Source organism: Neomonachus schauinslandi, chromosome 6 (assembly GCF_002201575.2).
Source record: "Neomonachus schauinslandi chromosome 6, ASM220157v2, whole genome shotgun sequence".
Lineage (NCBI taxonomy): Eukaryota > Metazoa > Chordata > Mammalia > Carnivora > Phocidae > Neomonachus > Neomonachus schauinslandi.
Window position 1 is genome coordinate 122,065,692 of NC_058408.1, and position 22,132 is coordinate 122,087,823.

Consider the following 22,132-nt stretch of genomic DNA (forward strand, 5'->3'; position numbering starts at 1 on the left):
GCATTTCATGTTAGTCTTTTTAATTTTAGCCATTTTACTGAAAGTGAAATGATCTTGTGTGGTTTTATTTTGCATTTTCTTAATTACTAATGATGTAAAGTATATTTTCATGTTCTTAATGGCTGTATGTTTTCTTTTATAAAGTTTCTGTTCACATCTTTTGCCCATTTACTGGGTTACTTGCCCTTTTATTGTTGATATATGAGTTCTTTATATAATGTACAGGTTCTTTGTCAGATTTATGTACTGTATTTTCTTCCAGTTTGTGGCTTGCCTACTCATTTTCTTAATGGTATCTTTTAGTAAGCAGAACTTGTAAGTTTTATAGTAGCTCAGTTTATGGCTTTTTCCCCCCCTTTGGTGGTTAGTGCGTTTTTGTCTTGTTTAAGAAATTTTTGCTTATCACAAGGTTATCAAGATACTCTGTTTTCTTCTAACAGCTTTACAGTTCTGGTTTTACTTTATGATGTTTGTGATGTTCATCACAAATTTTATGTATGGAATGGTGAAACTCAGGGTTTGTAATTTTCCAGTTGAATATCTAGTTGTGGCATTATTTATGACTTCTCATTTATAAGACTTCCATCTGAATTGACTCAATCCTCATTTTCACATTCTTAAAAAACAGAGTTGTGGATGTCACTAACCAGTAAAATCTGTCATTGGTCATAAGTTGGTAATGAGTATCATCAGAGATAAGTTAATACTCTTAAGTGTGATGTATGGAGTTCTTAAACTTTATTTACTTTGCCCCTTTTCCTTCAACAAAAGTAATATTTAGATGGAAATAAATGTTTCTTTTTCCTTGAAAGGAAATTTTTTTTTTCATTTCTATTTTTTATAGACATTACCCATTATCTTTGATTTGGGTGAAAGAAATTATTATTAAGAAAATAGTTCAATAAATTCTTGAGTAGCTCATTTTAAAAGTTTGGATGGGAGGTACAATTGTAAAGGTCATTTCAGTAGTGTATGCCTGTAATCTGTAAGAGTTATTTTCAGAATCTTTTTTCAATGGCTTTGCATTTGTGGGGGAATGGGGGTAACTATCTCTAAGGTTTTATTCAACAAATGATTTTATTTCTCTATACTTAATGATTATAGGACTGGGTAAATTTTGATTACATTTTCTGATAAATAGAGGGTAGCAGCATTATGTATCAAAGTTCTAATTAAGCTTTTTTCTTTACAGAATGAAAGCTCCTCTTCTAATCTCTGTGTAGAAGACCTTCAGAAAAACAAAGATTCAAATAGTATAATTAAAGATAGATTGTCTCAAACGGTTAGGCAGAATACTAAATTCTTTTTTGACCCAGTTCGGAAATGTAATGGACAGCCAGTACCCTTTCAACAACCAAAACACTTCACAGGAGGAGTGATGCGATGGTACCAAGTGGAAGGAATGGAATGGCTCAGGGTAATGAATTCTCAATTTTAATACAAGATACTGGTTCATATCTATATAATAACCTATTAATGTGCTGTAACACAACTTGAGTTGTTCCTTCCAAGTTCATTATTAAATGTGAACCTTTGTGTGTAAATACTTATTTTCATATTTATTTATCTAGACTAATTTTTGGTATTCAAGACTGCCAACACTTTATGGCTTTGATAATGAACTTCCCATAAATGTTACAACCATGAATATGTCAGTCTTATCATAATTATCATCTCTGGGTAAAAAGAAGAAATAAACTATTGCTAATCCAATAGGTGTTTATATCAATTTAAATACAGTGTGTATTATTTTGTCCAGATGCTTTGGGAAAATGGAATTAATGGCATTTTAGCAGATGAAATGGGATTGGGAAAGACAGTTCAATGCATTGCTACAATTGCATTGATGATTCAGAGAGGAGTACCTGGACCTTTTCTCGTCTGTGGCCCTTTGTCTACACTTCCTAACTGGATGGCTGAATTCCAGAGATTTACACCAGACGTAAGATATGTTTCCTTTTGTTGGATATGTTATCATTTCTAATATTTTATTGCTTTGTTGCCTGAATTGTAGAATTGTTACTGTAATTGTATGGATTTCTGTACTACAGAAACACTACATCTTGAGGGTTGTGTTTTTTGTTTTGTTTTGTTTTAGGTTTATTTAAGTAATCTCTAACACCCAGTATGGGGCTTGAACTCATGGCCCCAAGATCAAGAGTTGTGTGCTCCTCTGACTGAGCCAGCGAGGCACCCCTACTTGAGTTATTTTTCAAATGTTAGCAAAATCCATGTTAAGTGTATATGGAAGAATAGGTATTAGTAATCTCAGGTATTTGCCAAAAATATCCCTGGATGATTTTTAGTGCATTGGATAATTTCATTCACCTAAGACTGACCTAGGCAGAAATTATTTCTCTTACTATGGTGTTTTTCTTCCATATATATGTGTCATCTTAGCCATATCCTTGCCTTATACTTGATTTGTTTTTATGGCTTATTCTCTTATAGTAATAACTTATTAGAGCTAGGATTGCTATTGAAAAATAGAGCTAGGATTAAATTATCTTTTTTTTCTCCTAAATGATTAATTTTATATTTTCCAAATTGTTGATATTTGCATTTTGTTCTAAAGTTTGTTATAAATCAATATAAAATCTTTTAGATTCCTACTATGTTATATCATGGGACCCAGCAGGAACGTCGAAAATTGGTAAAGAATATTCACAAGCGAAAAGGGACACTGCAGATTCATCCTGTGGTAATTACTTCATTTGAAATAGCCATGAGAGATCGAAATGCATTACAGGTATGATTGGTCTCCATTGAACTCTTTGTAATCCATAAACCACATTTTTCGTATTTCATAGCACATTCTCATCATCTGGTAGCATTTGTTTAATTTTTTTTCTGATGAAAGCAGTAGATTGTGTTCTGCAGATTCTTTTAGAAACCAAGGGTTTAAATTAACAGATTGAGAAGGTTGTAGTTTCTAACAAGAAAATTAAAGCAATAGCATCTTGACCTATAGCCATAATATCATTTTAGTGTGTTAAATTCAGCTAGACATAAATCTAATCTGTGAATAGGTTACAGATAGGTCTGACATGTGGTTTAAGTATATAGAACTTACCCATTTAATTTTAATTAAATAATAGAATATATGAACACAAGTTATTTTTAGACTGTCTTATGGATATATGGCGTCTGTTTTTTGTGTATGTTGTAGCTACTTATTTATTAGTGCCCAAGTTATAATACAGTTGGAAAGTTAACCTTTGCTCATTGCCTCTCTCAGTTCATTTTTTGGTATTTGCACTTCTCTATCACTGCTCCACCTATTTCACATATAGTTCTTTACAGCTTTGTTTTCCTTTCTCTGTCTGGTGTATCAAATTTTACTTGTGTGCTGGTGGAAATTTGGAATATGAATTGCAGTTATATTACTTCTTCACAGTAAAAGTAATATACACTCCTTCTAGAAAAAAAGCATACAGACTTCAAAGCAGTTGTAATTCTGAGAATGCCGCTGCTATATTAAGTATTTTTGTTAACATATAGATATAATTTATACATTGTGTCTTGAAACTTCAGTTTTCTACTAAATAATATAACATGAAGACCTTTCTGATTATTTTGACCTCCCTACCCTGCCCATATTGGAACAGATAAGCTTTATTGTCAATTCCATTTGCTAGTGGCTAGAATTTTTGTAATTTTCCCTTTCTCTGAACTTAGGATATTATTTTAAGGATCTTCCCTTTGGGGGTGCAGGGCCCCTATTGCTGAGTGACAGCAGAAGTATCCGTTAACTTACCAGATCATTTTTCAGAACCCTCATTTCTGTTGCATTGAGTTTTCTCTTTGCTTTTACTTACTCATTTATATTTGTTTGGCTTTTTTATGGTAGATGTCTTACAGTGAGAGGTTACTTAGGTTATCTGGTATTACCAGCAAAAGAAGTCCCAAGTTGTTTTTCTTTAAAAAAAAAAAGTCATAATATTATGTTAAAAAAGTTTTTTTATTCTGTTATGAATGTATTAAAGTGAAATGCAAAAAATGCCCCATTTCATACTCTTCCCCCCAATTTGCCAATCCTGTTCTCCAAGGATACCTACACTTGCCAGGTTGGTATTTATATTTCCTAGAAATATCCCATATTTCTGTATTTTTAAACAATAAAATAGATGAACTTCAAGCTTGCCTGATTAAGATTTTTTGTTGTTTTTGCTTTTTTTTCCACAAGGGTATTTTTCTCCTTTGAGATTATAATGCTCCGAGTAAGATTGCAGTTTTGTTGCTTTTGCCTTTTTTTTTTTAACGAAGTTTTGGAAAATGAGAAAATAATTTTTATGACAACTTGCTGAAAGTAAATGAGTGGCTTTCTGTGAAGATAGAAATTACTAAAACTGGCTCCAGAAGAAAGGCAAAGTCTAAACAAATCAGTAATTATGTAAGAAACTGAGAACACCATCAGATTAAAAAGAGTGTCCATTTCAGATGTAGGCCTCAAGAATGAAAATTCTAGTATTTAATGTTTCAGAGCGTGGGGAACTAATAAAAGCTTTAGTTCTTTTTTAGAAATCTAGTATAACACTAATCAAAACCTGACAAAGCATTACACAGGGAAACCACAGATTGCCTTTTTTTTTTTTTTTTTTTAAGATTTATTTTGAGAGAGAGAGAATGAGAGAGCACAAGTGGGAGGGGTAGAGGAAGAAGGAAGGAATCTCAAGCGAACTCCACGCTGAGTGCAGAGCCCCATGTGGGGCTCGATCTCACGACCTGAGCCAAAATCAAGTAGGACACTCAACCGATTGCACTGCCCAGGTGCCCCCAGACTGCTTTGACTAAAGAATGTGAATAGAAAATATTTAAATACATAATAGCAGGTGGACTTTATTAGTTCATAGCCAAGGGAAGTCTATTTTAGGAACACAAGTATACATCAGTTTTAGGAAATTTATCCTTTTTGTAGATCAGGGGAAAACATGACCATTTCAGTAGGTACAGAAATGCCATTTGATAAAATTGAACATCCATCCCTGATAAAGAAGTTTTATTTTTGAATTGTTTTTTAAAAAAATTGTGAGATTATCATTTTAAAGTTTTTCCCTAAATTCCTTTTCTAGCACTGCTATTGGAAATACTTAATAGTAGATGAAGGACACAGGATTAAGAACATGAAATGCCGTCTAATCAGGGAGTTAAAACGATTCAATGCAGATAACAAACTTCTTTTGACTGGTACTCCCTTGCAAAACAATTTATCAGAACTTTGGTCATTGCTAAACTTTTTGTTGCCAGATGTATTTGATGACTTGAAAAGGTAGGTAAGCCAGTTATTTAACTATTTTCTATATTTTTCTAACCTCAAATCTGTGCTTAGTTAAAATTAATTCCTTTCTTCTAGGTAGTTGGATTAAAATGATAGCTTTTTGGCAAGTTCTTCGTGATATATATATGTTAATATAATTGATTTATGTGATAGGTTAACTTGTAATCATTTTTTTCTCTTACAGCTTTGAATCTTGGTTTGATATCACTAGTCTTTCTGAAACTGCTGAAGATATTATTGCTAAAGAAAGAGAACAGAATGTATTGCATATGCTGCACCAGGTTGTGACTTTGTCTTAATTCTTCTCACTGTGGACTCCTAGAATAAAAAAGGAACCCCATAAATTGCCTGTTCAACCCTTTGTAGTAGATTTTGAAAACGTGACCTCTGGGGGTGGGGAAAGAGCAAGGGAATAAGTTAAATCTGAGGGGGTGGGGGTCTTCATTTTTTAAGACTTCATAGTATTTATAAAGGAAAAAAGGGAAAGAAGGGATAAAGAGGTGTGTGGAGAGAGTATTGCCTGAAAGCATACAAATGCTTAATATTCACATACATTTATTCATGTTTAAATTTTAGATTCTAACACCTTTCTTACTGAGAAGACTAAAATCTGATGTTACTCTTGAAGTTCCTCCTAAACGAGAAGTAGTTGTTTATGCACCGCTTTCAAAGAAACAAGAGATCTTTTATACAGCCATTGTGAACCGTACAATTGCAAACATGTTTGGATGCAGTGAGGTAGAGTGTGGATTTGACATAAACTGTAAATGACAGTTGATGTTGGAAATTTCATGGTTAATTTCAATCTTAGAGGTTATCACCTCTTTTTTAGGACTTGTCGAGGGTGAATTTCTAACTAGAGTAGAAGGCAGTAAAAGTTGTCTCGTAGTAATTCTGTGATCCTACTAAAATTCAGGTGATGGCTCATGCATTAATTGCTTTATAGTTATCTGGAATGTTTGTTAAAATTTTTTATTCCTGTCCCAGATTAACCCAAATCATGCTATGTGGGAATGGACTTGGAAATACATTTGAACAAGCACACACTATATACCAGAGTTTCCCAGCTAGACCAATCCCACCCCCCACACACACACAATCCCTTTCTAGGTTATTGATCTCCAAAAAATGTAGTAGAATACCTTATCTGAAAGAAATATCTTCTTTATTCACCCACCATATTACATTAAAATGTGGAATGATTAAAGTGGAATGTGATTATCTTAAAACTAAAGATTAGGAGACCCTTAAATTTTGTTTAAATGTCCAGATTTTTTACTGTATGCCATGTATCTATTTTTCAAAACATGGTTCTATACATTTCTGTTTTGTGCAACCATTAGACTGTTCCACAATTTTTATTTTTATTTTTTTTAAGATTTTATTTATTTATTTGACAGAGACACAGTGAGAGAGGGAACACAAGCAGGGGGAGTGGGAGAGGGAGAAGCAGGCTTCCCGCCAAGTGGGGAGCCCGACGTGGGGCTCGATCGCAGGACCCCGGGATCTTGACCTGAGCTGAAGGCAGACACTTAACAACTGAGCCACCCAGGCGCCCCTGTTCCACAATTTTTATTATAATTAAAGAGAGCATCTGGCTTTTTAGCTATTAGAAATTTATAATCGTTGCGGGCGCCTGGGTGGCTCAGATGGTTAAGCGTCTGCCTTCGGCTCAGGTCATGATCCCAGGGTCCTGGGTCGAATCCCACATCGGGCTCCCGGCTCAGCGGGGAGCCTGCTTCTCCCTCTGACCCTCCCCCCCTCATGCTGTTTCTCTCTCGCTCGCTCTCTAAAAAATAAATAAAATCTTAAAAAAAAGAAAAAAGAAATTTATAATCGTTGCTTGTTTTGAGGAGTTTCATTGCAGTGTTATACCAATCCAAAGAAATAGTCTCTAATGCAGATATGTGGAGCCCCTTAATTTAACCCTAAGTTATTAAATTCTTTAAGTTCAGAACAGTTCTATCCATCCTTAATTTTTTCCACTGAGATATGGAGGCATTTACTCTAATTCTATAATATTGTCATAAGCATTAAAATAAATTTCATATGACCTCATATGCACTTGGCCAAAGTTTATGGATCCTTCGTTTTGTGCCTTTGGAAATCCCTAAACTTAATGATGAAAGACAAAATTATTTTTTTCTTTATATCTTAAAACATTTGCACATAAAAATATTACAATCCACTTTATGTATTTAGAATTTAAGGGTATAGCTTCTTAAACATATATTTCTCTTTAATTGTTCACTTTTAGAAAGAAACCATCGAGCTAAGTCCCACTGGACGACCAAGACGGCGAACTAGAAAGTCAATAAATTACAGCAAAATAGATGATTTCCCTAATGAATTGGAAAAATTGATCAGTCAAATGCAGCCAGAAGTAGACCGAGAAAGGTGTGAGTTTAAAATAAATTTAAGTATCTTTTAAACCGTGATACTTTTTGTATTTCTCACATTCATGGATTCTATGTTTTTTGGTAGAGCTGTTGTGGAAACAAATATCCCTATAGAATCTGAGGTTAATCTGAAGCTGCAGAATATAATGATGCTCCTTCGTAAGTGCTGTAATCATCCATATTTGATTGAGTACCCTATAGACCCGGTCACACAAGAGTTTAAGGTGAATACCATTTAATAATGTACTGTTTTGATATCTATAACTATCCCTCCCTACCTCCCATTCCCTCCCTCCCCCCTCCTTTCTTCCGCCCCCCCCCAATAAATAAATCTTGAAAAAAAAGTAAACTTCAACATCTGTGCAGTAAGTTTAAGCTTAAAGTTGTCTTATAAAGCCTTTGGGAGAGGGGTGGGGAGGATAGTTCAAGGTTGGACTTAAATTAATTTTTGTTTTTTTGTGAAGTCACTCGCTTTATTTATTTTTTGAGAGAGAGCGTGTGTGGAGTCAGTGGGGGGGAGGGGCAGAAGGGGAGAGACTCTTAAGCAAGCTCCATGCTCAGTGTGGAGCCCTATGTGGGGCTTGATCTCATGACCTGAGCTAAAAGCAAGAGTGGGGCGCTTAGCCTACTGAGCCACTCAGGTGCCCCCATTTTAAATACCAGAGTATGTCTTTCCTTGAGAAAAAACTGTCTTCTGATTTAAAAAGATCAAATGATAAGGTCAGGTTTTTTTTATTTAAAGTTTTATGGGGACTTACTGAAAATGAACTATTTACATAGATTTTATTTTGACAAAAACAGATTACTGGTAATTATTATGACTATTTTTTCTGTTCTTTGCCTGCTTTGAAGATTGATGAAGAATTGGTAACAAATTCTGGGAAATTCTTAATTTTGGATCGAATGCTGCCAGAACTAAAAGCCAGAGGTCACAAGGTGGTACTTTTGACTGGAATTTGGGTTATTTAATTACTTCCTATTAATTGGTATAGATACTAAGATGTATTTAAATTTCAGGTGCTGCTTTTTTCACAAATGACAAGAATGTTGGACATTTTGATGGATTATTGCCACTTTAGAAATTTCAACTTTAGCAGGCTTGATGGATCCATGTCTTATTCAGAGAGAGAAAAAAATGTAAGACTACTTATGTCATACATACCAAATTCTCTTTTGTAACTATCTTGATTTCTAAAGTAATATTCATCGTAGAACCACAAATTGATAGACTAAAAACCTTGTAGCAGGATGAAAAGCATAAGCATTATTTAGTATTAGTAAGTCTTAATGTTTCTTAAATTATGTATGTTTTCTGGTCCAACTTGACTTAATAATATCCTAACTTCACTACCACTGTTAGAATATTGAGATAACAAGACCTTTTTTTCTCCTGACTTTGGCTGTTCTCTCTACTCCAACATTTCACTGAAAATATAAAATCTGAGCAACTGAAAGAATTTTACAGGAACACCTATAAATCCAAAAACCTGCTGTTAAGCTTATACTGTTCCTTTTTGTCATATGCTTGTGATATAGAATCAGTCCATTTCTGTATCTATTTAACATTTTATCTTTTGGGGGGCATTTCAAAATAAATTATAGAAAATAATTCCCTTCTATTATTTCAGCATATTTTGTCTTTTGGGGTAAATTTTACATATCCTGAAGTGAATAAAGTCAAGCATACATTTTCTGAGTTTTGATGAATGCAAACTTAACAGTAGCTCAGCAAGTTCTCTCATGCCCGCTCTAAGGCAACCCAGTTTTCCTACCTACCCCATCCACTGGGAAACCGCTTGGGGTTTTTGTTGTTGTTGTTCTGGTCACTATTTTTTAAGAGAGGATGGTCTAGACTTTTTTTTTAAATAACACTAGATATTCTTCCTTAAACTTCCCTTGTGATGTGTGAGTTTTCTTTTTTAACAAAAATATCCTTTTTTTTTATAAAGATTTTATTTATTTATTTGACAGACACAGCGAGAGAGGAAACACAAGCAGGGGGAGTGGGAGAGGGAGAAACAGGCTTCCCGCCGAGCAGGGAGCCTGCTGTGGGGCTTGATCCCAGGACCCTGGGACCATGACCTGAGCCAAAGGCAGATGCTTAACAACTGAGTCACCCAGGCGCTCCCAAAAATATCCTTTTTTTTTTTTTTTTTTTTTAAGATTCTATTTATTTGAGAAAGAGAGAGCACAAGCAGGGGGAGCAGCAGAGGGGTGGGGAAGAAGCAGGCTCCTGCAGAGCAGGGAGCCTGATGCGGGGCTCCATCCCAGGACTCTGGGATCATGACCTGAGCTGAAGGCAGACACTTAACTGACTAACCCACCTAGGCGCCCCAACAAAAATATCCTTAATAAAAGAGGGGCTTGGAAAACAAATGAAGTTAACATAAGCAGATGTTTTATATGTTAACATAATTGCTTTCTAGACCTAAATGATTGATTCAGTCTCCTGTGGATACACCTTTTAATTGCTATAATTAAAAACAATTTCCCTCCTCAGTTCTTTTGGCTAAAGTTAGTTGTCTTTATTTCTAATGCTCATAGCTATGATTTATTACAGTGAAAGGATACAGATGAAAATCAGCAAAAAGAAAAGTCACATAGGGTGAAGTCTAGGTGAAACTAGGTGTATATTTTCAGTGGGGTCACACAGAGAGCACTTAATTCTCTCAGTGGCACTTTGTAACTGTACATGTGAAGTAAGCCAGGGAAGCTCATCTGAGTCTTGCTGTCCATAGTTTTCTTTGAGGGTTAGTCACATAGGCCTGATGTATCTGTGTGACTGCCCTGAGCTACCCGGTCTCAAGCCCCTCTGAAGACCAGGTTTACTGTCTTAACCTGGGCAGTACGTAATGCTGAACAATTTTTATTTTGTGGGAGGGGAGACTTTGATAACTTTCTCTTTTCAGCAAATTGGTCTTTTTCAACTTTCATGACTTCTGGGGCTTTCAGTATTTATTTACTCCACATTGAAAGTCCTGTAGATACTGAAGAATTCATATCTAGTTTCAAGAATTCTGACTTATTATATCCCTTGGCATTGCCCTCCCCACTCCTTTGTTATAAACACGTGGTTATAAGATGGTTGGTCCGCATGCAACATCATATCCACATTCTAGGCAGTAACAGTTGCTTTCTTAATTCCTTGAGTTTACCTTTTTTTTTTTTTTTTTTGCTTTTAGATGCACAGCTTCAACACAGATCCAGATGTGTTTATCTTCTTAGTAAGTACACGAGCTGGTGGCCTGGGCATTAATTTGACTGCAGCAGATACAGTTATCATTTATGATAGTGATTGGGTAAGTTGGAAATTTACCAATATGCTGTTATATTTCCACTCTGAATTTTTGATTTTTCATTGTATGCTTTGCAGTTTTATTTGTCTATTTAGAAAAGGTATCCCATCTTAAGACAAAAATCATTATCAAGTGCCCTGTGTGTAAAATCTTGAACATGTTGTATCATTGAAACCATTCTAGATAGCTAAAATGAGTTAAGAGACTTTAAAAGATTCTGATTGGATCATGCATTTAACTTCAGTAGGAGTTTAAATAACCTTAACGTTAAACTGTTAAATGTTATTTTTCTTTTCACTTTAAGAATCCCCAGTCTGATCTTCAGGCCCAGGATAGATGTCATAGAATTGGTCAGACAAAGCCAGTTGTTGTATATCGTCTTGTAACAGCAAATACTATCGATCAGAAAATTGTGGAAAGAGCAGCTGCTAAAAGAAAACTGGAAAAGTTGATCATCCACAAAAGTAAATAATACTTTTTAGTACTTTTCTTTTTTCATTTGTCATTTACTGTGAGATTTCATACTGTTGTTTTCTTATAAAAGAAATTGGTACAACTTACCTGGTGTAGGATTTAAATAGGCAGTGGGGAGGTGCGCCTAAGTGGGTCAGTCAGGTGAGTGTCCAATTCTAGATCTCAGCTCAGGTCTTGATCTCAGGGTCGTGAAGTCAAGCCCCATGTTGGGCATGAAGTCTACTTAAAAAAATAGGTAGTGGGGAATTTGCTGTTGTAAAGACCTAAACTAGAGGTTGGTGTGACAACAAAGGAAAAACATTACTGTCTAGATGAGGAGCAGAGGGGCAAAGAAAACTCTCCAGGATACTTTCAAAGTATCATATCCTCAACTCTGTCATGGGGATTTGGCAGGATGTTAATGCTTATTCTTGATAAGAGATTGCCTGCCAAAAGGCTTTAAGAAAACCTCAAGCCACTTCTTACTAGTCCAGTATATTAAGTATTAGAATAGTAAAGATAATGTTGAAGTAGCACTACTAAAAAAAAAATCTGTTTAGTTAAACTCATTATTTCAAAAAATATTTGGCTCTACAGAACGTCCTTTTCATCATTTCAAACCTCGTAGTTTTTAAATACAGTGTGTTTTTTTTAAGGGAGGGAGAGAGGGTTGTGGGGTCAAAGGGAGAGGGAGAGAGAACAGGCTCCACACCCAGCATGGAGCCCAGTGTGGGGCTCAATCTCACGACCTTGGAATCATGACCTGAGCTGAAATCAAGAGTGGGATGCTTAACCGGCTGAGCCACCTAAGCACAAATACAGTGTTTTTTAAACTGGAAGAGATTCTGAGAGGTAGGGGAAGTAAAGTAAGTGAGACATTGGGGTTTTATATTTTGTTCCCTAAGATTCTTCGGAGAAGTTCTACTTCTGTTTGTTCAAAATAAAATTCTATTTGGTAAATTGGCTTTGTGGCTACCTTAACAAAAGTTGAAAACATCTGTAAGCTTTGAAGCCTAGAGAAAGGGGAATATGATAATGTTGAAAATCACTATCGATTTGCTTTTTTTTTTTTTTAAAGATTTTATTTATTTATTTGACAGAGAGAGAGCGAGAGAGGGAACACAAGCAGGGTAGGGGGAGAGGGAGAAGCAGGCTTCCTGCTGGGCAGGGAGCCCGATGGTGGGACTCGATCCCGGGACCCTGGGATCATGACCTGAGCCGAAGGCAGATGCTTAACGACTGAGCCACCCAGGCGTCCCAGCTATCAATTTGTTTTATGCTACTTTTCTGCCTGCTCTCGACTTGAAAATACTTTCTCCAGTGTATCTGATTTTGAGGGAAATACGGGTTAGGTTTTAGAAATCTGTAATTTGCCTTGATTGAACGTTCAGACTGTAGTTGGAATTTACACTGGAGGAAAAAGGAACTTTTCTTTTTCTTTTCTTTTTTTTTTAATTATATAAAAAGAACTTTTCTAATAAGATTTTGTGCAAATTAAAAAATTTTCACCTGTTCTGCTTTAGGAATTTGAATGATGAAATATATTTTCTTTGTTGAATATAATTTAAATTCAGTAAAATGTATGTCTAGTTTTGTTTTCCCAAGTCTGTTTTCAGTATTTTAAAAATTCCTTTCAAATTGTTCTTTGATATTAATTTTTCAAAATACTGACAGAGTGTTTTATTGAGGTAATATACATATAGTAAAATACCCAGATCTTAAATGTACAGATTGATGAATTTTGACAAATGTATACACTCCTGTAACTATCCTCCGGATCAAGGTAACAAACCTGTCCTTCATCCAAAAGCATTTCCTTGTGCACCAGTCATTTTCCATGTCCCTCAGTAGAAGGCACCACTGTTCCAGTTTCTGACACAGACTCCTTTTTCCTTTAACTTCATATATGGATTCATTTGTATATATGTAGCTACTTTTGTTCAGCATAATATTTTGAGATTCGTTTATGTTTGTGTTTTAGAAGTTAATAGTTTTATGTTTCTATTCTTTAGTTGGTTGACATTTAAATTGTTTTCCAGATTTTGGTTTTTATGAATAAGCTGCTCTTGTTCAAGTGTTTGTGGACGTATGCCTTTGTTTGTTCTTGGTCTTTCCCTGGGTATATGTTTACCTCTAGGAAACTGCTAACCTTTTCCCCAGGTGGACATACCATTTTATACTTCTACCAATGAAGTAGGAGAGTTGTGGTTGCTTTTCTTCCTTATCAACACTTACTTTGCCTGTTCTTTTTAACGTAAGCCATTCTGATTGGTTTGTAATGTAGTATATTTTGGTTTTAAAAGTAATTGTCAGTGTTTTGAATTTCTTGAAAATTTTTTCTAGATCATTTCAAAGGTGGTCAGTCTGGATTAAATCAATCTAAGAACTTCTTAGACCCTAAGGAATTAATGGAATTATTAAAATCTAGAGATTATGAAAGGTAAGGCTTTTTAATTTTAGAAGAATGTAATTCACAGTTTTGATTTCTCATATGGACTTGAATATTTTGTTTTCTTGTAGGGAAGTAAAAGGATCAAGAGAGAAGGTCATTAGTGATAAAGATCTGGAGTTGTTGTTAGATCGAAGTGACCTTATTGGCAAGTATCCTGCTTTTACTTCCTTTAACAGAAACTGAAACAGACTTGTAAAAAGAGAGAATAGTAATACTTATGTATCCCTATATGTAATTCATTCAGCCACTAGTCCACAGCATTTAACCAATCTTTTTTCATTGTGATTCTCTTGTCAGAATCTTAAAATCATGAGATTTTACCCATCTTTTACTCAGGCATCTTTTACTGAGAAGAACGTATCTTTAAACGTAGTCACTATGTCATTACATTATTACATTTAAGGAAATTGGCACTAAAACTTTCTAGTTAGACCATATCGAGATTTCTCCAGTGGTCTCAAATCTTTACAGTTAGAATCAGGTTCCAAATTTCATTGTTGGCTTTGTCTCTTTTCTTCTGTAACACCCTCCTCACTTTTGTTTTTCCAAGTCATTGACAAAAACTGGATTATTTGCCCTATGCAATGACCTACATTCTGGAATTGGCTGATTATTATTATTTTTTACCCCTTTTGTGTTGTCCTTTGATTTGTTCCTCATTCTACTTATTTTCTGAAAAGTGTAAATAGCTATGTACATAGCTGTACAGGCTTAGTTAGATCCAGGTTCCATTTCTTAGAAATACTTCGTCATTCTATTTTTGAGAAGAGCACTTGTTAGCATTTAATGAGGCTCCTTCCATGTGGCTTCAAGCTACCAGGACACAGCTCCCACCTTCCAGCCCCCCCCACCCAATGCACCATTAATCTTCTCAGCTGTTCTGTTAAAGAATTTGGCCTTCTCTGATGGCAGGCTGCTTTGGGAGCGTTACCTTTCCCAGAATCTTGTAGTCTGATTGCATTTCATCAACGATACGATCAGCTCCAATCTTGTTTTTGGCAGCATTTACCAGTGTCTGCTTACTAACCAAGGTCCACAGTTTATCAAGGTTGGCAGATGTGTGAAACCTCTGATTCCTCTTTCAGCGGTAATGCGCCATACCAACTTTCCCAAAGTAATCTGGGTAGATGGTTGTTGAAGTTGATCACCTTGGTTCCTGGGTGCGTCTGGTGTTTGCCAGTGTGGCCATGGTTCACGTGATCCTGACATTTCCATGTCTTCCTTAGTCGGGATGGTATGTCAGCAGCCAAGACAAAAGAGCTGTTGTCAGAGTTTAAATCCTACCAGGCAGCACATATATCTGAGTTTATTTTTAGTGAGCTAAGATTGGTCAGCTGATTCAGGCTGATCTTAGAAAGTTTTCTGTCCTTCTATTTGACTTGATGGTTTTAGTATCCATTGATGATGATTGTTTAGAGCCATTATTTCCTTAAGGATTGCAAAATGGTGATTTTCTTGTCTTGTTATTCCTTTATTAGCTAGAATTAGTTTATTAAGAACTTTTCCGTATCATTTCTTTGGTTATTCTGTACAGGATACTGTCTGTACAGCTGAAGCAGGATAAATTGCTCAGTCTTTATTTTTTTTTTTTAAGATTTTATTTATTCATTTGACAAAGAGCGATACAGCGGGAGAGGGAACACAAGCAGGAGGAGTGGGAGAGGGAGAAGCAGGCTTCCCGCAGAGCAGGGAGCCCAATGTGGGGCTCGATCCCAGGACCCTGGGATCATGACCTGAGCCGAAGGCAGATGCTTAACGACTGAGCCACCCAGGCGCCCCTATTTATCAGTCTTTAGAATAATGAATGGATGTCTACAATGGCAACCATAAATTATCTTGAAAACAAATATAATATTTAAAATTCATCATTTCCTAGTTATATTATTAACGTACTATTAGTATCTATGCTCTTAATTGTGTGTATTGTATCTGTATAGTGGAAATACTGTATAATGCTGTACTGCTGCACATCTTTTCCCAACCCTACTTCAATACTGTTATGTTGGTACTTTGGTATTGATGGTAGGGATATTTAATACCATGGAGATAGGGAAAAACTACAAATCAGGGCCTTTTGGTGGGGCAGGGCATCAGGGGAGTCAGTTGTTAAACATTAACGAGCACATCACTTGATTTAATTTCCTGATGTCTTTAATTTCGTTTCAAATACCTCTTTTTAAAATTGTGCTCTTTGTCTTCTTTTCATTGAGTTGAGAGAAGTCTTTGTATATTTGAGATATAAGTCCTTTATCTGATACATGTTCTGCAAATATTTTCTCATAGTTTGTGGCTTAGTTTGCACGTTCTTTTTTCTTTTTTTTCTTTTTTAACTATACGCCCAGTGTGGGGCTCAAATTCATGACCCTGAGATCAAAAGTCACATACTCTACCTTCTGAGCCAGCCAGGCACCCCCTGTCTTGCACTTTTGTTAATTAGTGTCTTTTGAAGGTCAGAAATTTTTAATTTTGATGAAGTCCAGTTTATCTTTTTTTGTTACCACTCATGATTTTGGTGTCATGTCTAAGTAATCTTTGCCTAATGAAGGTTATGGTGTTCTCTTTGAAGAATTACAGTTTTAGTTCTTGCATTTGAGTTAATTTTTCTGTAGAGTATGAGGTAAAGGTCTAAATTCTTTTGTGCATATTGTTACGGTGTTGTCCCAGCACCATTTGTTGAAAAGATTATTCTTTCCCTATTGAATTGCCTTGGCAATGTTAATTGAAAGTCAATTGATCATAAATGTAATAGTTTATTTCTGTACTCTCAATTCTGGCCCCTTTATCTGTTTGTCAATCCTGTGTCACTTTCACACTGTCTTGATTATTAACAGTTTTATGGTCAGTTTTGAAATTGTGAGGAGCAAATCCAATTCTGTTCTTTTTCAAAATAAGTTTTAGCTATTCTGGGTTCTTTTTTTTTTTTTTTTTAAGATTTTACTTACTTTTTTGACAGAGAGAGCACAAGCAGAGGAAGAAGCAGGCTCCCCCACAGAGCAGGGAGCCCGATGCGGGGCTCAATCCCAGGACCCTGGGATCATGACCTGAGCTGAAGGCAGACACCCAACCGACTGAGCTACCCAGGCGCCCATATTCTGGGTTATTTGCATGTTTATTTTAGTTTTCAAATAGTTCACGAAAATGAGAAAGATAAAGCCCTATGGCCAAATCTTAAATATATTATTAAATAAAAATCAGTTATATAGGGGTGCCCAGCTGGTTCAGTCTGGAGTGTGCAGCTCTTGATCTTGGGGTTGTAGGTTCAAGCCACACATTAGGTGTAGAGATTACTTAAAAAAATAAAAATCTTAAAATAAAAAAAATCAGTTGTATAGAAGGTATGCAAGGATAATGTAATATCTGAAAATATTTGCATTAACTGAATAAAGGAGAACTAGGTATGGAAAACCCACTTGAGATAACGTCATAATCACCTCATATTTCTTTAACTAGACATGGAAAAGAATGTTGTTAATCTGGTAAAATGCATCCATCCAGTAAATTACTAAAATCAAGAGCATTCAAGGATAACAGGTCTCACTCCCACTGTACAGTACACAACATTGCACAATTTACAAGGAAGTCCTAACACTGTAAAATAATAAAAGTAGGTTTAGGGGAGTAGTACTTAGTTTTAGTATAATTTTTGCAGGTGATATAATCATCTCCACAGAAAGTTAAGGGAATTTAGAAGTTTTTAGAATAGAATTAAAGAAGGTTGTTATTAATTAATAGTATGCGTATCAGCAATAATTATTTTGAAAATAAGATGCTTCCAATAGCTACAAAACTAAAATGCCTAGGATTTCATGTAACACTTTCTTTAAGGCCATTATGGGCAAAATTATGAAACATAGGACTGAATAAATACATATTTAACTGTATTCATGGATGTCATGTGTAATATGTACATGTTAAAATATAAGTTCTTGCCCAACTTAACCTAAATTTCTTATATTACTTTCTTTTTTTTAAGATTTTATTTATTCATTTGACAGAGAGACAGCTAGAGAGGAGGGAACACAGCGGGGAGTGGGAGGGGGAGAAGCAGGCTTCCCTCTGAGTAGGGAGCCGGATGTGGGGCTCGATCCCAGGACCCTGGGATCATGACCCCAGCCAAAGGCAGACACTGAGCTACCCAGGCGCCCCTCTTATATGATTTTCTAATTAAAACCCCAATATGACTCTTTAAAGAACTATGACAGGCAGTTTTAAAAATTTATATGGAAGAGTAAAGGGCCAAGAGCCAAGACAGTTTTCAAGAACAACAGAATATTCCATACCGTGTATTAAGACGCAATTTAAAGGTCACAATAATCAAGGCTAGAATTAGCATATGATAAAATAAATGAACCAGTGGTTTGGCAAATTCAGAAAGCCAACCAAACTTGTGGGGAAAATCAGTAAATGACAGAAATGGCAATTCAAACTAGAGAGGGGGAATTCTTGTTATTCAAATACATGATGCTGGGACATTTCTAATCAACAGCTGGGAGACCTCATATCATACTCTGTAACAAATTCTAGATAGATTAATTGGTCAAAACCTAAATATTAAAAGCAAAACTTTTTAAACATAGGAATATATATGTATGATTTTTAGAACAGCAAAAGAATTCTTAAGGTACAAAATTAAATGAATAGATCGATAGATTTTATTACATTAAAGACTTGTATAAAAACAGATGATACCATGAACAGAGATTAGAGACAAACCACAGAAATATGTGCAACACATAACAGAAAGTGTTTATTACATACACATAACCAAAAAGTCAGCAAGAAAAATGGACAACTTGAGCAGGCAGTTACCAGTAAAGAAGTGGCCAGTTAACAAAGATGCTTCAACATCCAAAGAAATTGGAGTAATGCCATTCACAACCAGTAGAGATTTCATTCCATAGCTATCATTGACAAAAATGTAAAAGACCACATATTAGCAGTGAGGGGTGTGTATGAAGATAAATTTTCATGGTATCTTGCTTCCCAGTTTTTAAACTAACCATGATTGGGCTTTTTATTTTTTTTAACATCTCAGAATGTAATTTCACATTGGTGCTCTACACCTGTGTATCTTAAATTCAGCAGAAGTGATTTTGATTAGCAAACTGATATTTGTCTGTTTCTTAGAGGCCGGTTTTCATTGTAATAAGAGGAGTATACTTTACTTTCTCACTTTTGCTATGTTGAATATTGGTTAAGGAATAAAGTGTCCCACATTTCTGTGGGTTTTTAAGCTTTGGACAGATGACTCTATAACAACATATTGGACATCTCCTTTAAGATTCCTTTTTATGTTTGTATAATTTTTTAAAAATAAATATTTGTTTATATATTTTTCTCTTAGATCAAATGAATGCCTCAGGACCGATTAAAGAGAAGATGGGGATTTTCAAGATACTAGAAAATTCAGAGGATTCCAGTCCTGAATGTGTGTTTTAAAGTGGAGCTAAAGACTGTCTTTTAAAAGTTCTTGTTTACGTCTAGTGATTTACCTGTATTGGTTTTAAAATTCAGATTATCCACTTCTTTGATCCTATCCGTTTACATAATGAAACTTGTACCATTGCATAATTAATATATGATAATTTTCTGAGCCTTATAAGAACAAAGAAGTATTCATAGTAAGTTTAGATTTTCCGTTAATTTTTCAGGCTCGGTAATATTCTTGGGTACAGGCTGATGTGTACTTAACCACTGCCAGATTTATACAGTCTTCCTGTGGAAGTTTAATGTCTTTTTCCCCCCTTTTAGCAGTACAGTTCATGGGTTTGGGGTACTTCAGTTATGGAGTAGGCTTTGATGGGGGAAAGATTAGGATTATGCTTTCTCTTGTTTAAATAAGAAATTGTTTGATTTTAAGGTCTATTTCTATAAAATAGTTTACCAAATAAATGTTTGTTATAAGATGTTCTCATCAAATTATTTTTTCAGAAAAATAATGGCTCAGGTGAAATAATAACAAAAGTCTTGACTGGCATTGTGATTCAACATTATGTTGACTTGATTTTATTTGTTAGTACTCTACACATATATAAAGATTTCAACTGGACAGTGGGTAATTGAGAGCAGATTTTGAAAACTGTAGGGTCTTGACAAAAGACCAGAAATTGGAAGTGGTAGGATATCATGCAAAACAAGGGTAGAACAAGAAAGAAGAGACCTTGAAAATGTATAGTAGGAGGGGTAAATAGTACTGAGAGAGGAAAATAGGATGTAGGAATGTAAGATAAAATTCAGGGGCGCCTGGGTGGCTCAGTAGTTAAGCATCTGCCTTCGGCTCAGGTCATGATCCCAGGGTCTTGGCATCGAGCCCCACATCGGGCTCTCAGCTCAGCAGGAAGCCTGATTCTCCCTCTCCCACTCCCCCTGCTTGTGTTCCCTCTCTCTCGCTGTGTCTCTCTCTGTCAAATGAAGCAATAAAAAATTTTTAAAAATAAAATAAAATTCATAGTATATGATAGAGGAACATAAAGGGCAAAATAGGAATAATTTGGGCCCTGTATATATATCAGACTGTGAGGAAGAGAGTTCCTTTTTTTTTTTTTTTTTTTAAAGATTTTATTTGAGAGAGAGAATGAGAGCGAGCATGAGACGGGGGAGGGTCAGAGCTCGGAGAAGCAGACTCCCTGCTGAGCAGGGAGCTCGATGCAGGACTCAGTCCCGGGACTCCAGGATCATGACCTGAGCCAAAGGCAGTCACTCAACCAACTGAGCCACCCAGGCGCCCCTGGGAAGAGAGTTCCTGAATGCTCCCTGAACCATTTCTGTAGGTTGTTTGTCTCTTGGGAAAATGTTATATTCAATGCAGATCAGATTATCTCTGCCATAGGGTAATTGAGCTAGGATTCAGAAGGAAAACCATTTTGAGAGAATATTCAGTCTGATGAAAATACAGAGAGGTGTGTTTTTTCTTAAGTGGAAATGTTCACCAGCCAGTCGTGCTGACCAAACATCCCTGTAACTTGGTTGCTTAGTAGTCCTACTAAGTTTCCCTAGTCTGTTCTATTATGTTTTCCAGTGACTATATCATGGTTTTACATCTGTAGTAACTCTTCCCTCTCACCTTGCTCCCTGTTGGCACTGAGAAAATAGAATTAGAAAAGAACTTGAAAAAGTTGCCAGGATGGCATCTATAAACCTCCCAGCATTTGTGCCCATGTAGCCTCCTTTCCTGTTACTATGGATATATTGTCCTAGTTAGAGCCAGCTAGAGCCAACAGAAGTACCCCGTTTCTTTCTCTTGTGGAAAACTCCTTGGAAAGTTGTCTGTATTCACTTTTTTGTTGTTGTTCTCTTCCACTGTTTTCTGAACCTGTTCCAGTCATCCCTCTCTTTCCATTGGAACATTTTTTTTTTCAAGATTTTTATTTATTTTTTGACAGAGACAGCGAGAGAGGGAACACAAGCAGAGAGAGTCGGAGAGGGAGAAGCAGGCTTCCCTGCCGAGCAAGGAACCTGATGTGGGGCTCGATCCCAGGACCCTGGGATCATGACCTGAGCCGAAGGCAGACACTTAATGACTGAGCCACCCAGGTGCCCCTCCACTAAGCAATTTCTTTAGTTTGCTAGTTTCTCGCAAACACATCGCCGGGTTTTCCTTCCTACTTCTCTGGTTCTTAGTCCTCTTAGCTATTTCTTATGTCTTTGACCCCTAGACATTAGAATGTCCCAAGCAAGGCTTGGGGCTCCCTTGATGGTCTTACCTCCTTGCCTTATATAGATGACTCAAAGTTATATCTCTAGCCAGAATCTTTCTCCTGAACTCACATCCGGCTACTTGACATTCTTACTTGGTTGCCTGATGAGTCACTCAAACTTCCCAAATGTGATCTTAAGAACTCGTGCTCCAGCCCGTTGAGACTGTTAGAACCCATGAATTTAATTTTCAGCTTCCAAAACTTGTGGTGCCATCTCTTCTCTTCTGGGAGTTTAATACCTCTCTCATCCTTTTATGTTCTTTTAGTTCTAGATTTTAGTAAGGGGCAGAAGGGAACAAATACTCTAATTCTGTGATACTGAAGCGAATACTCCCTGCTTCTGTTTTTATATAAAAGAGTATTCTCAACACAGTACTTGAATTCCTTCAGTTGGACAAATTTGTCATGAAGAAGACTTTATTAGCTTTTTTTGTTCATTGAGTCTTCCGTATCACTAGACAGTTCCTAATGTGTTGAGATGTGTAGTGAAAGTGGTACACGAACATTTCTTAAAGATTGATGTATTTATGGGGTGCCTGGGTGGCTCAGTTGGTTGT

At 35.9% G+C, this 22,132-nt stretch overlaps 1 protein-coding gene across 5 annotated transcripts in view; it reads left to right on the forward strand.

Moving 5' to 3' along the window:
- HELLS (helicase, lymphoid specific) overlaps window positions 1-19,786 on the forward strand; it is a 37,209-nt gene extending 17,423 nt beyond the window's left edge. The window contains exons 8-22 of one of the 5 annotated variants that reach the window (XM_021699826.2): window positions 1,193-1,417; window positions 1,760-1,942; window positions 2,606-2,749; window positions 5,073-5,269; window positions 5,463-5,559; window positions 5,855-6,016; window positions 7,536-7,675; window positions 7,763-7,901; window positions 8,530-8,613; window positions 8,695-8,814; window positions 10,860-10,976; window positions 11,278-11,437; window positions 13,770-13,866; window positions 13,947-14,023; window positions 19,223-19,786. In XM_021699826.2, coding sequence (XP_021555501.2) covers window positions 1,193-1,417; window positions 1,760-1,942; window positions 2,606-2,749; window positions 5,073-5,269; window positions 5,463-5,559; window positions 5,855-6,016; window positions 7,536-7,675; window positions 7,763-7,901; window positions 8,530-8,613; window positions 8,695-8,814; window positions 10,860-10,976; window positions 11,278-11,437; window positions 13,770-13,866; window positions 13,947-14,023; window positions 19,223-19,317 — 2,037 coding nt within the window. In that variant the 3' untranslated portion in view covers window positions 19,318-19,786. The remainder of the gene's footprint in view (window positions 1-1,192; window positions 1,418-1,759; window positions 1,943-2,605; window positions 2,750-5,072; window positions 5,270-5,462; window positions 5,560-5,854; window positions 6,017-7,535; window positions 7,676-7,762; window positions 7,902-8,529; window positions 8,614-8,694; window positions 8,815-10,859; window positions 10,977-11,277; window positions 11,438-13,769; window positions 13,867-13,946; window positions 14,024-19,222) is intronic. The other 4 variants (XM_044916557.1, XM_044916560.1, XM_044916558.1 and 1 more) reach the window with 4 other exon arrangements.
- Window positions 19,787-22,132: the final 2,346 nt, after the last annotated feature.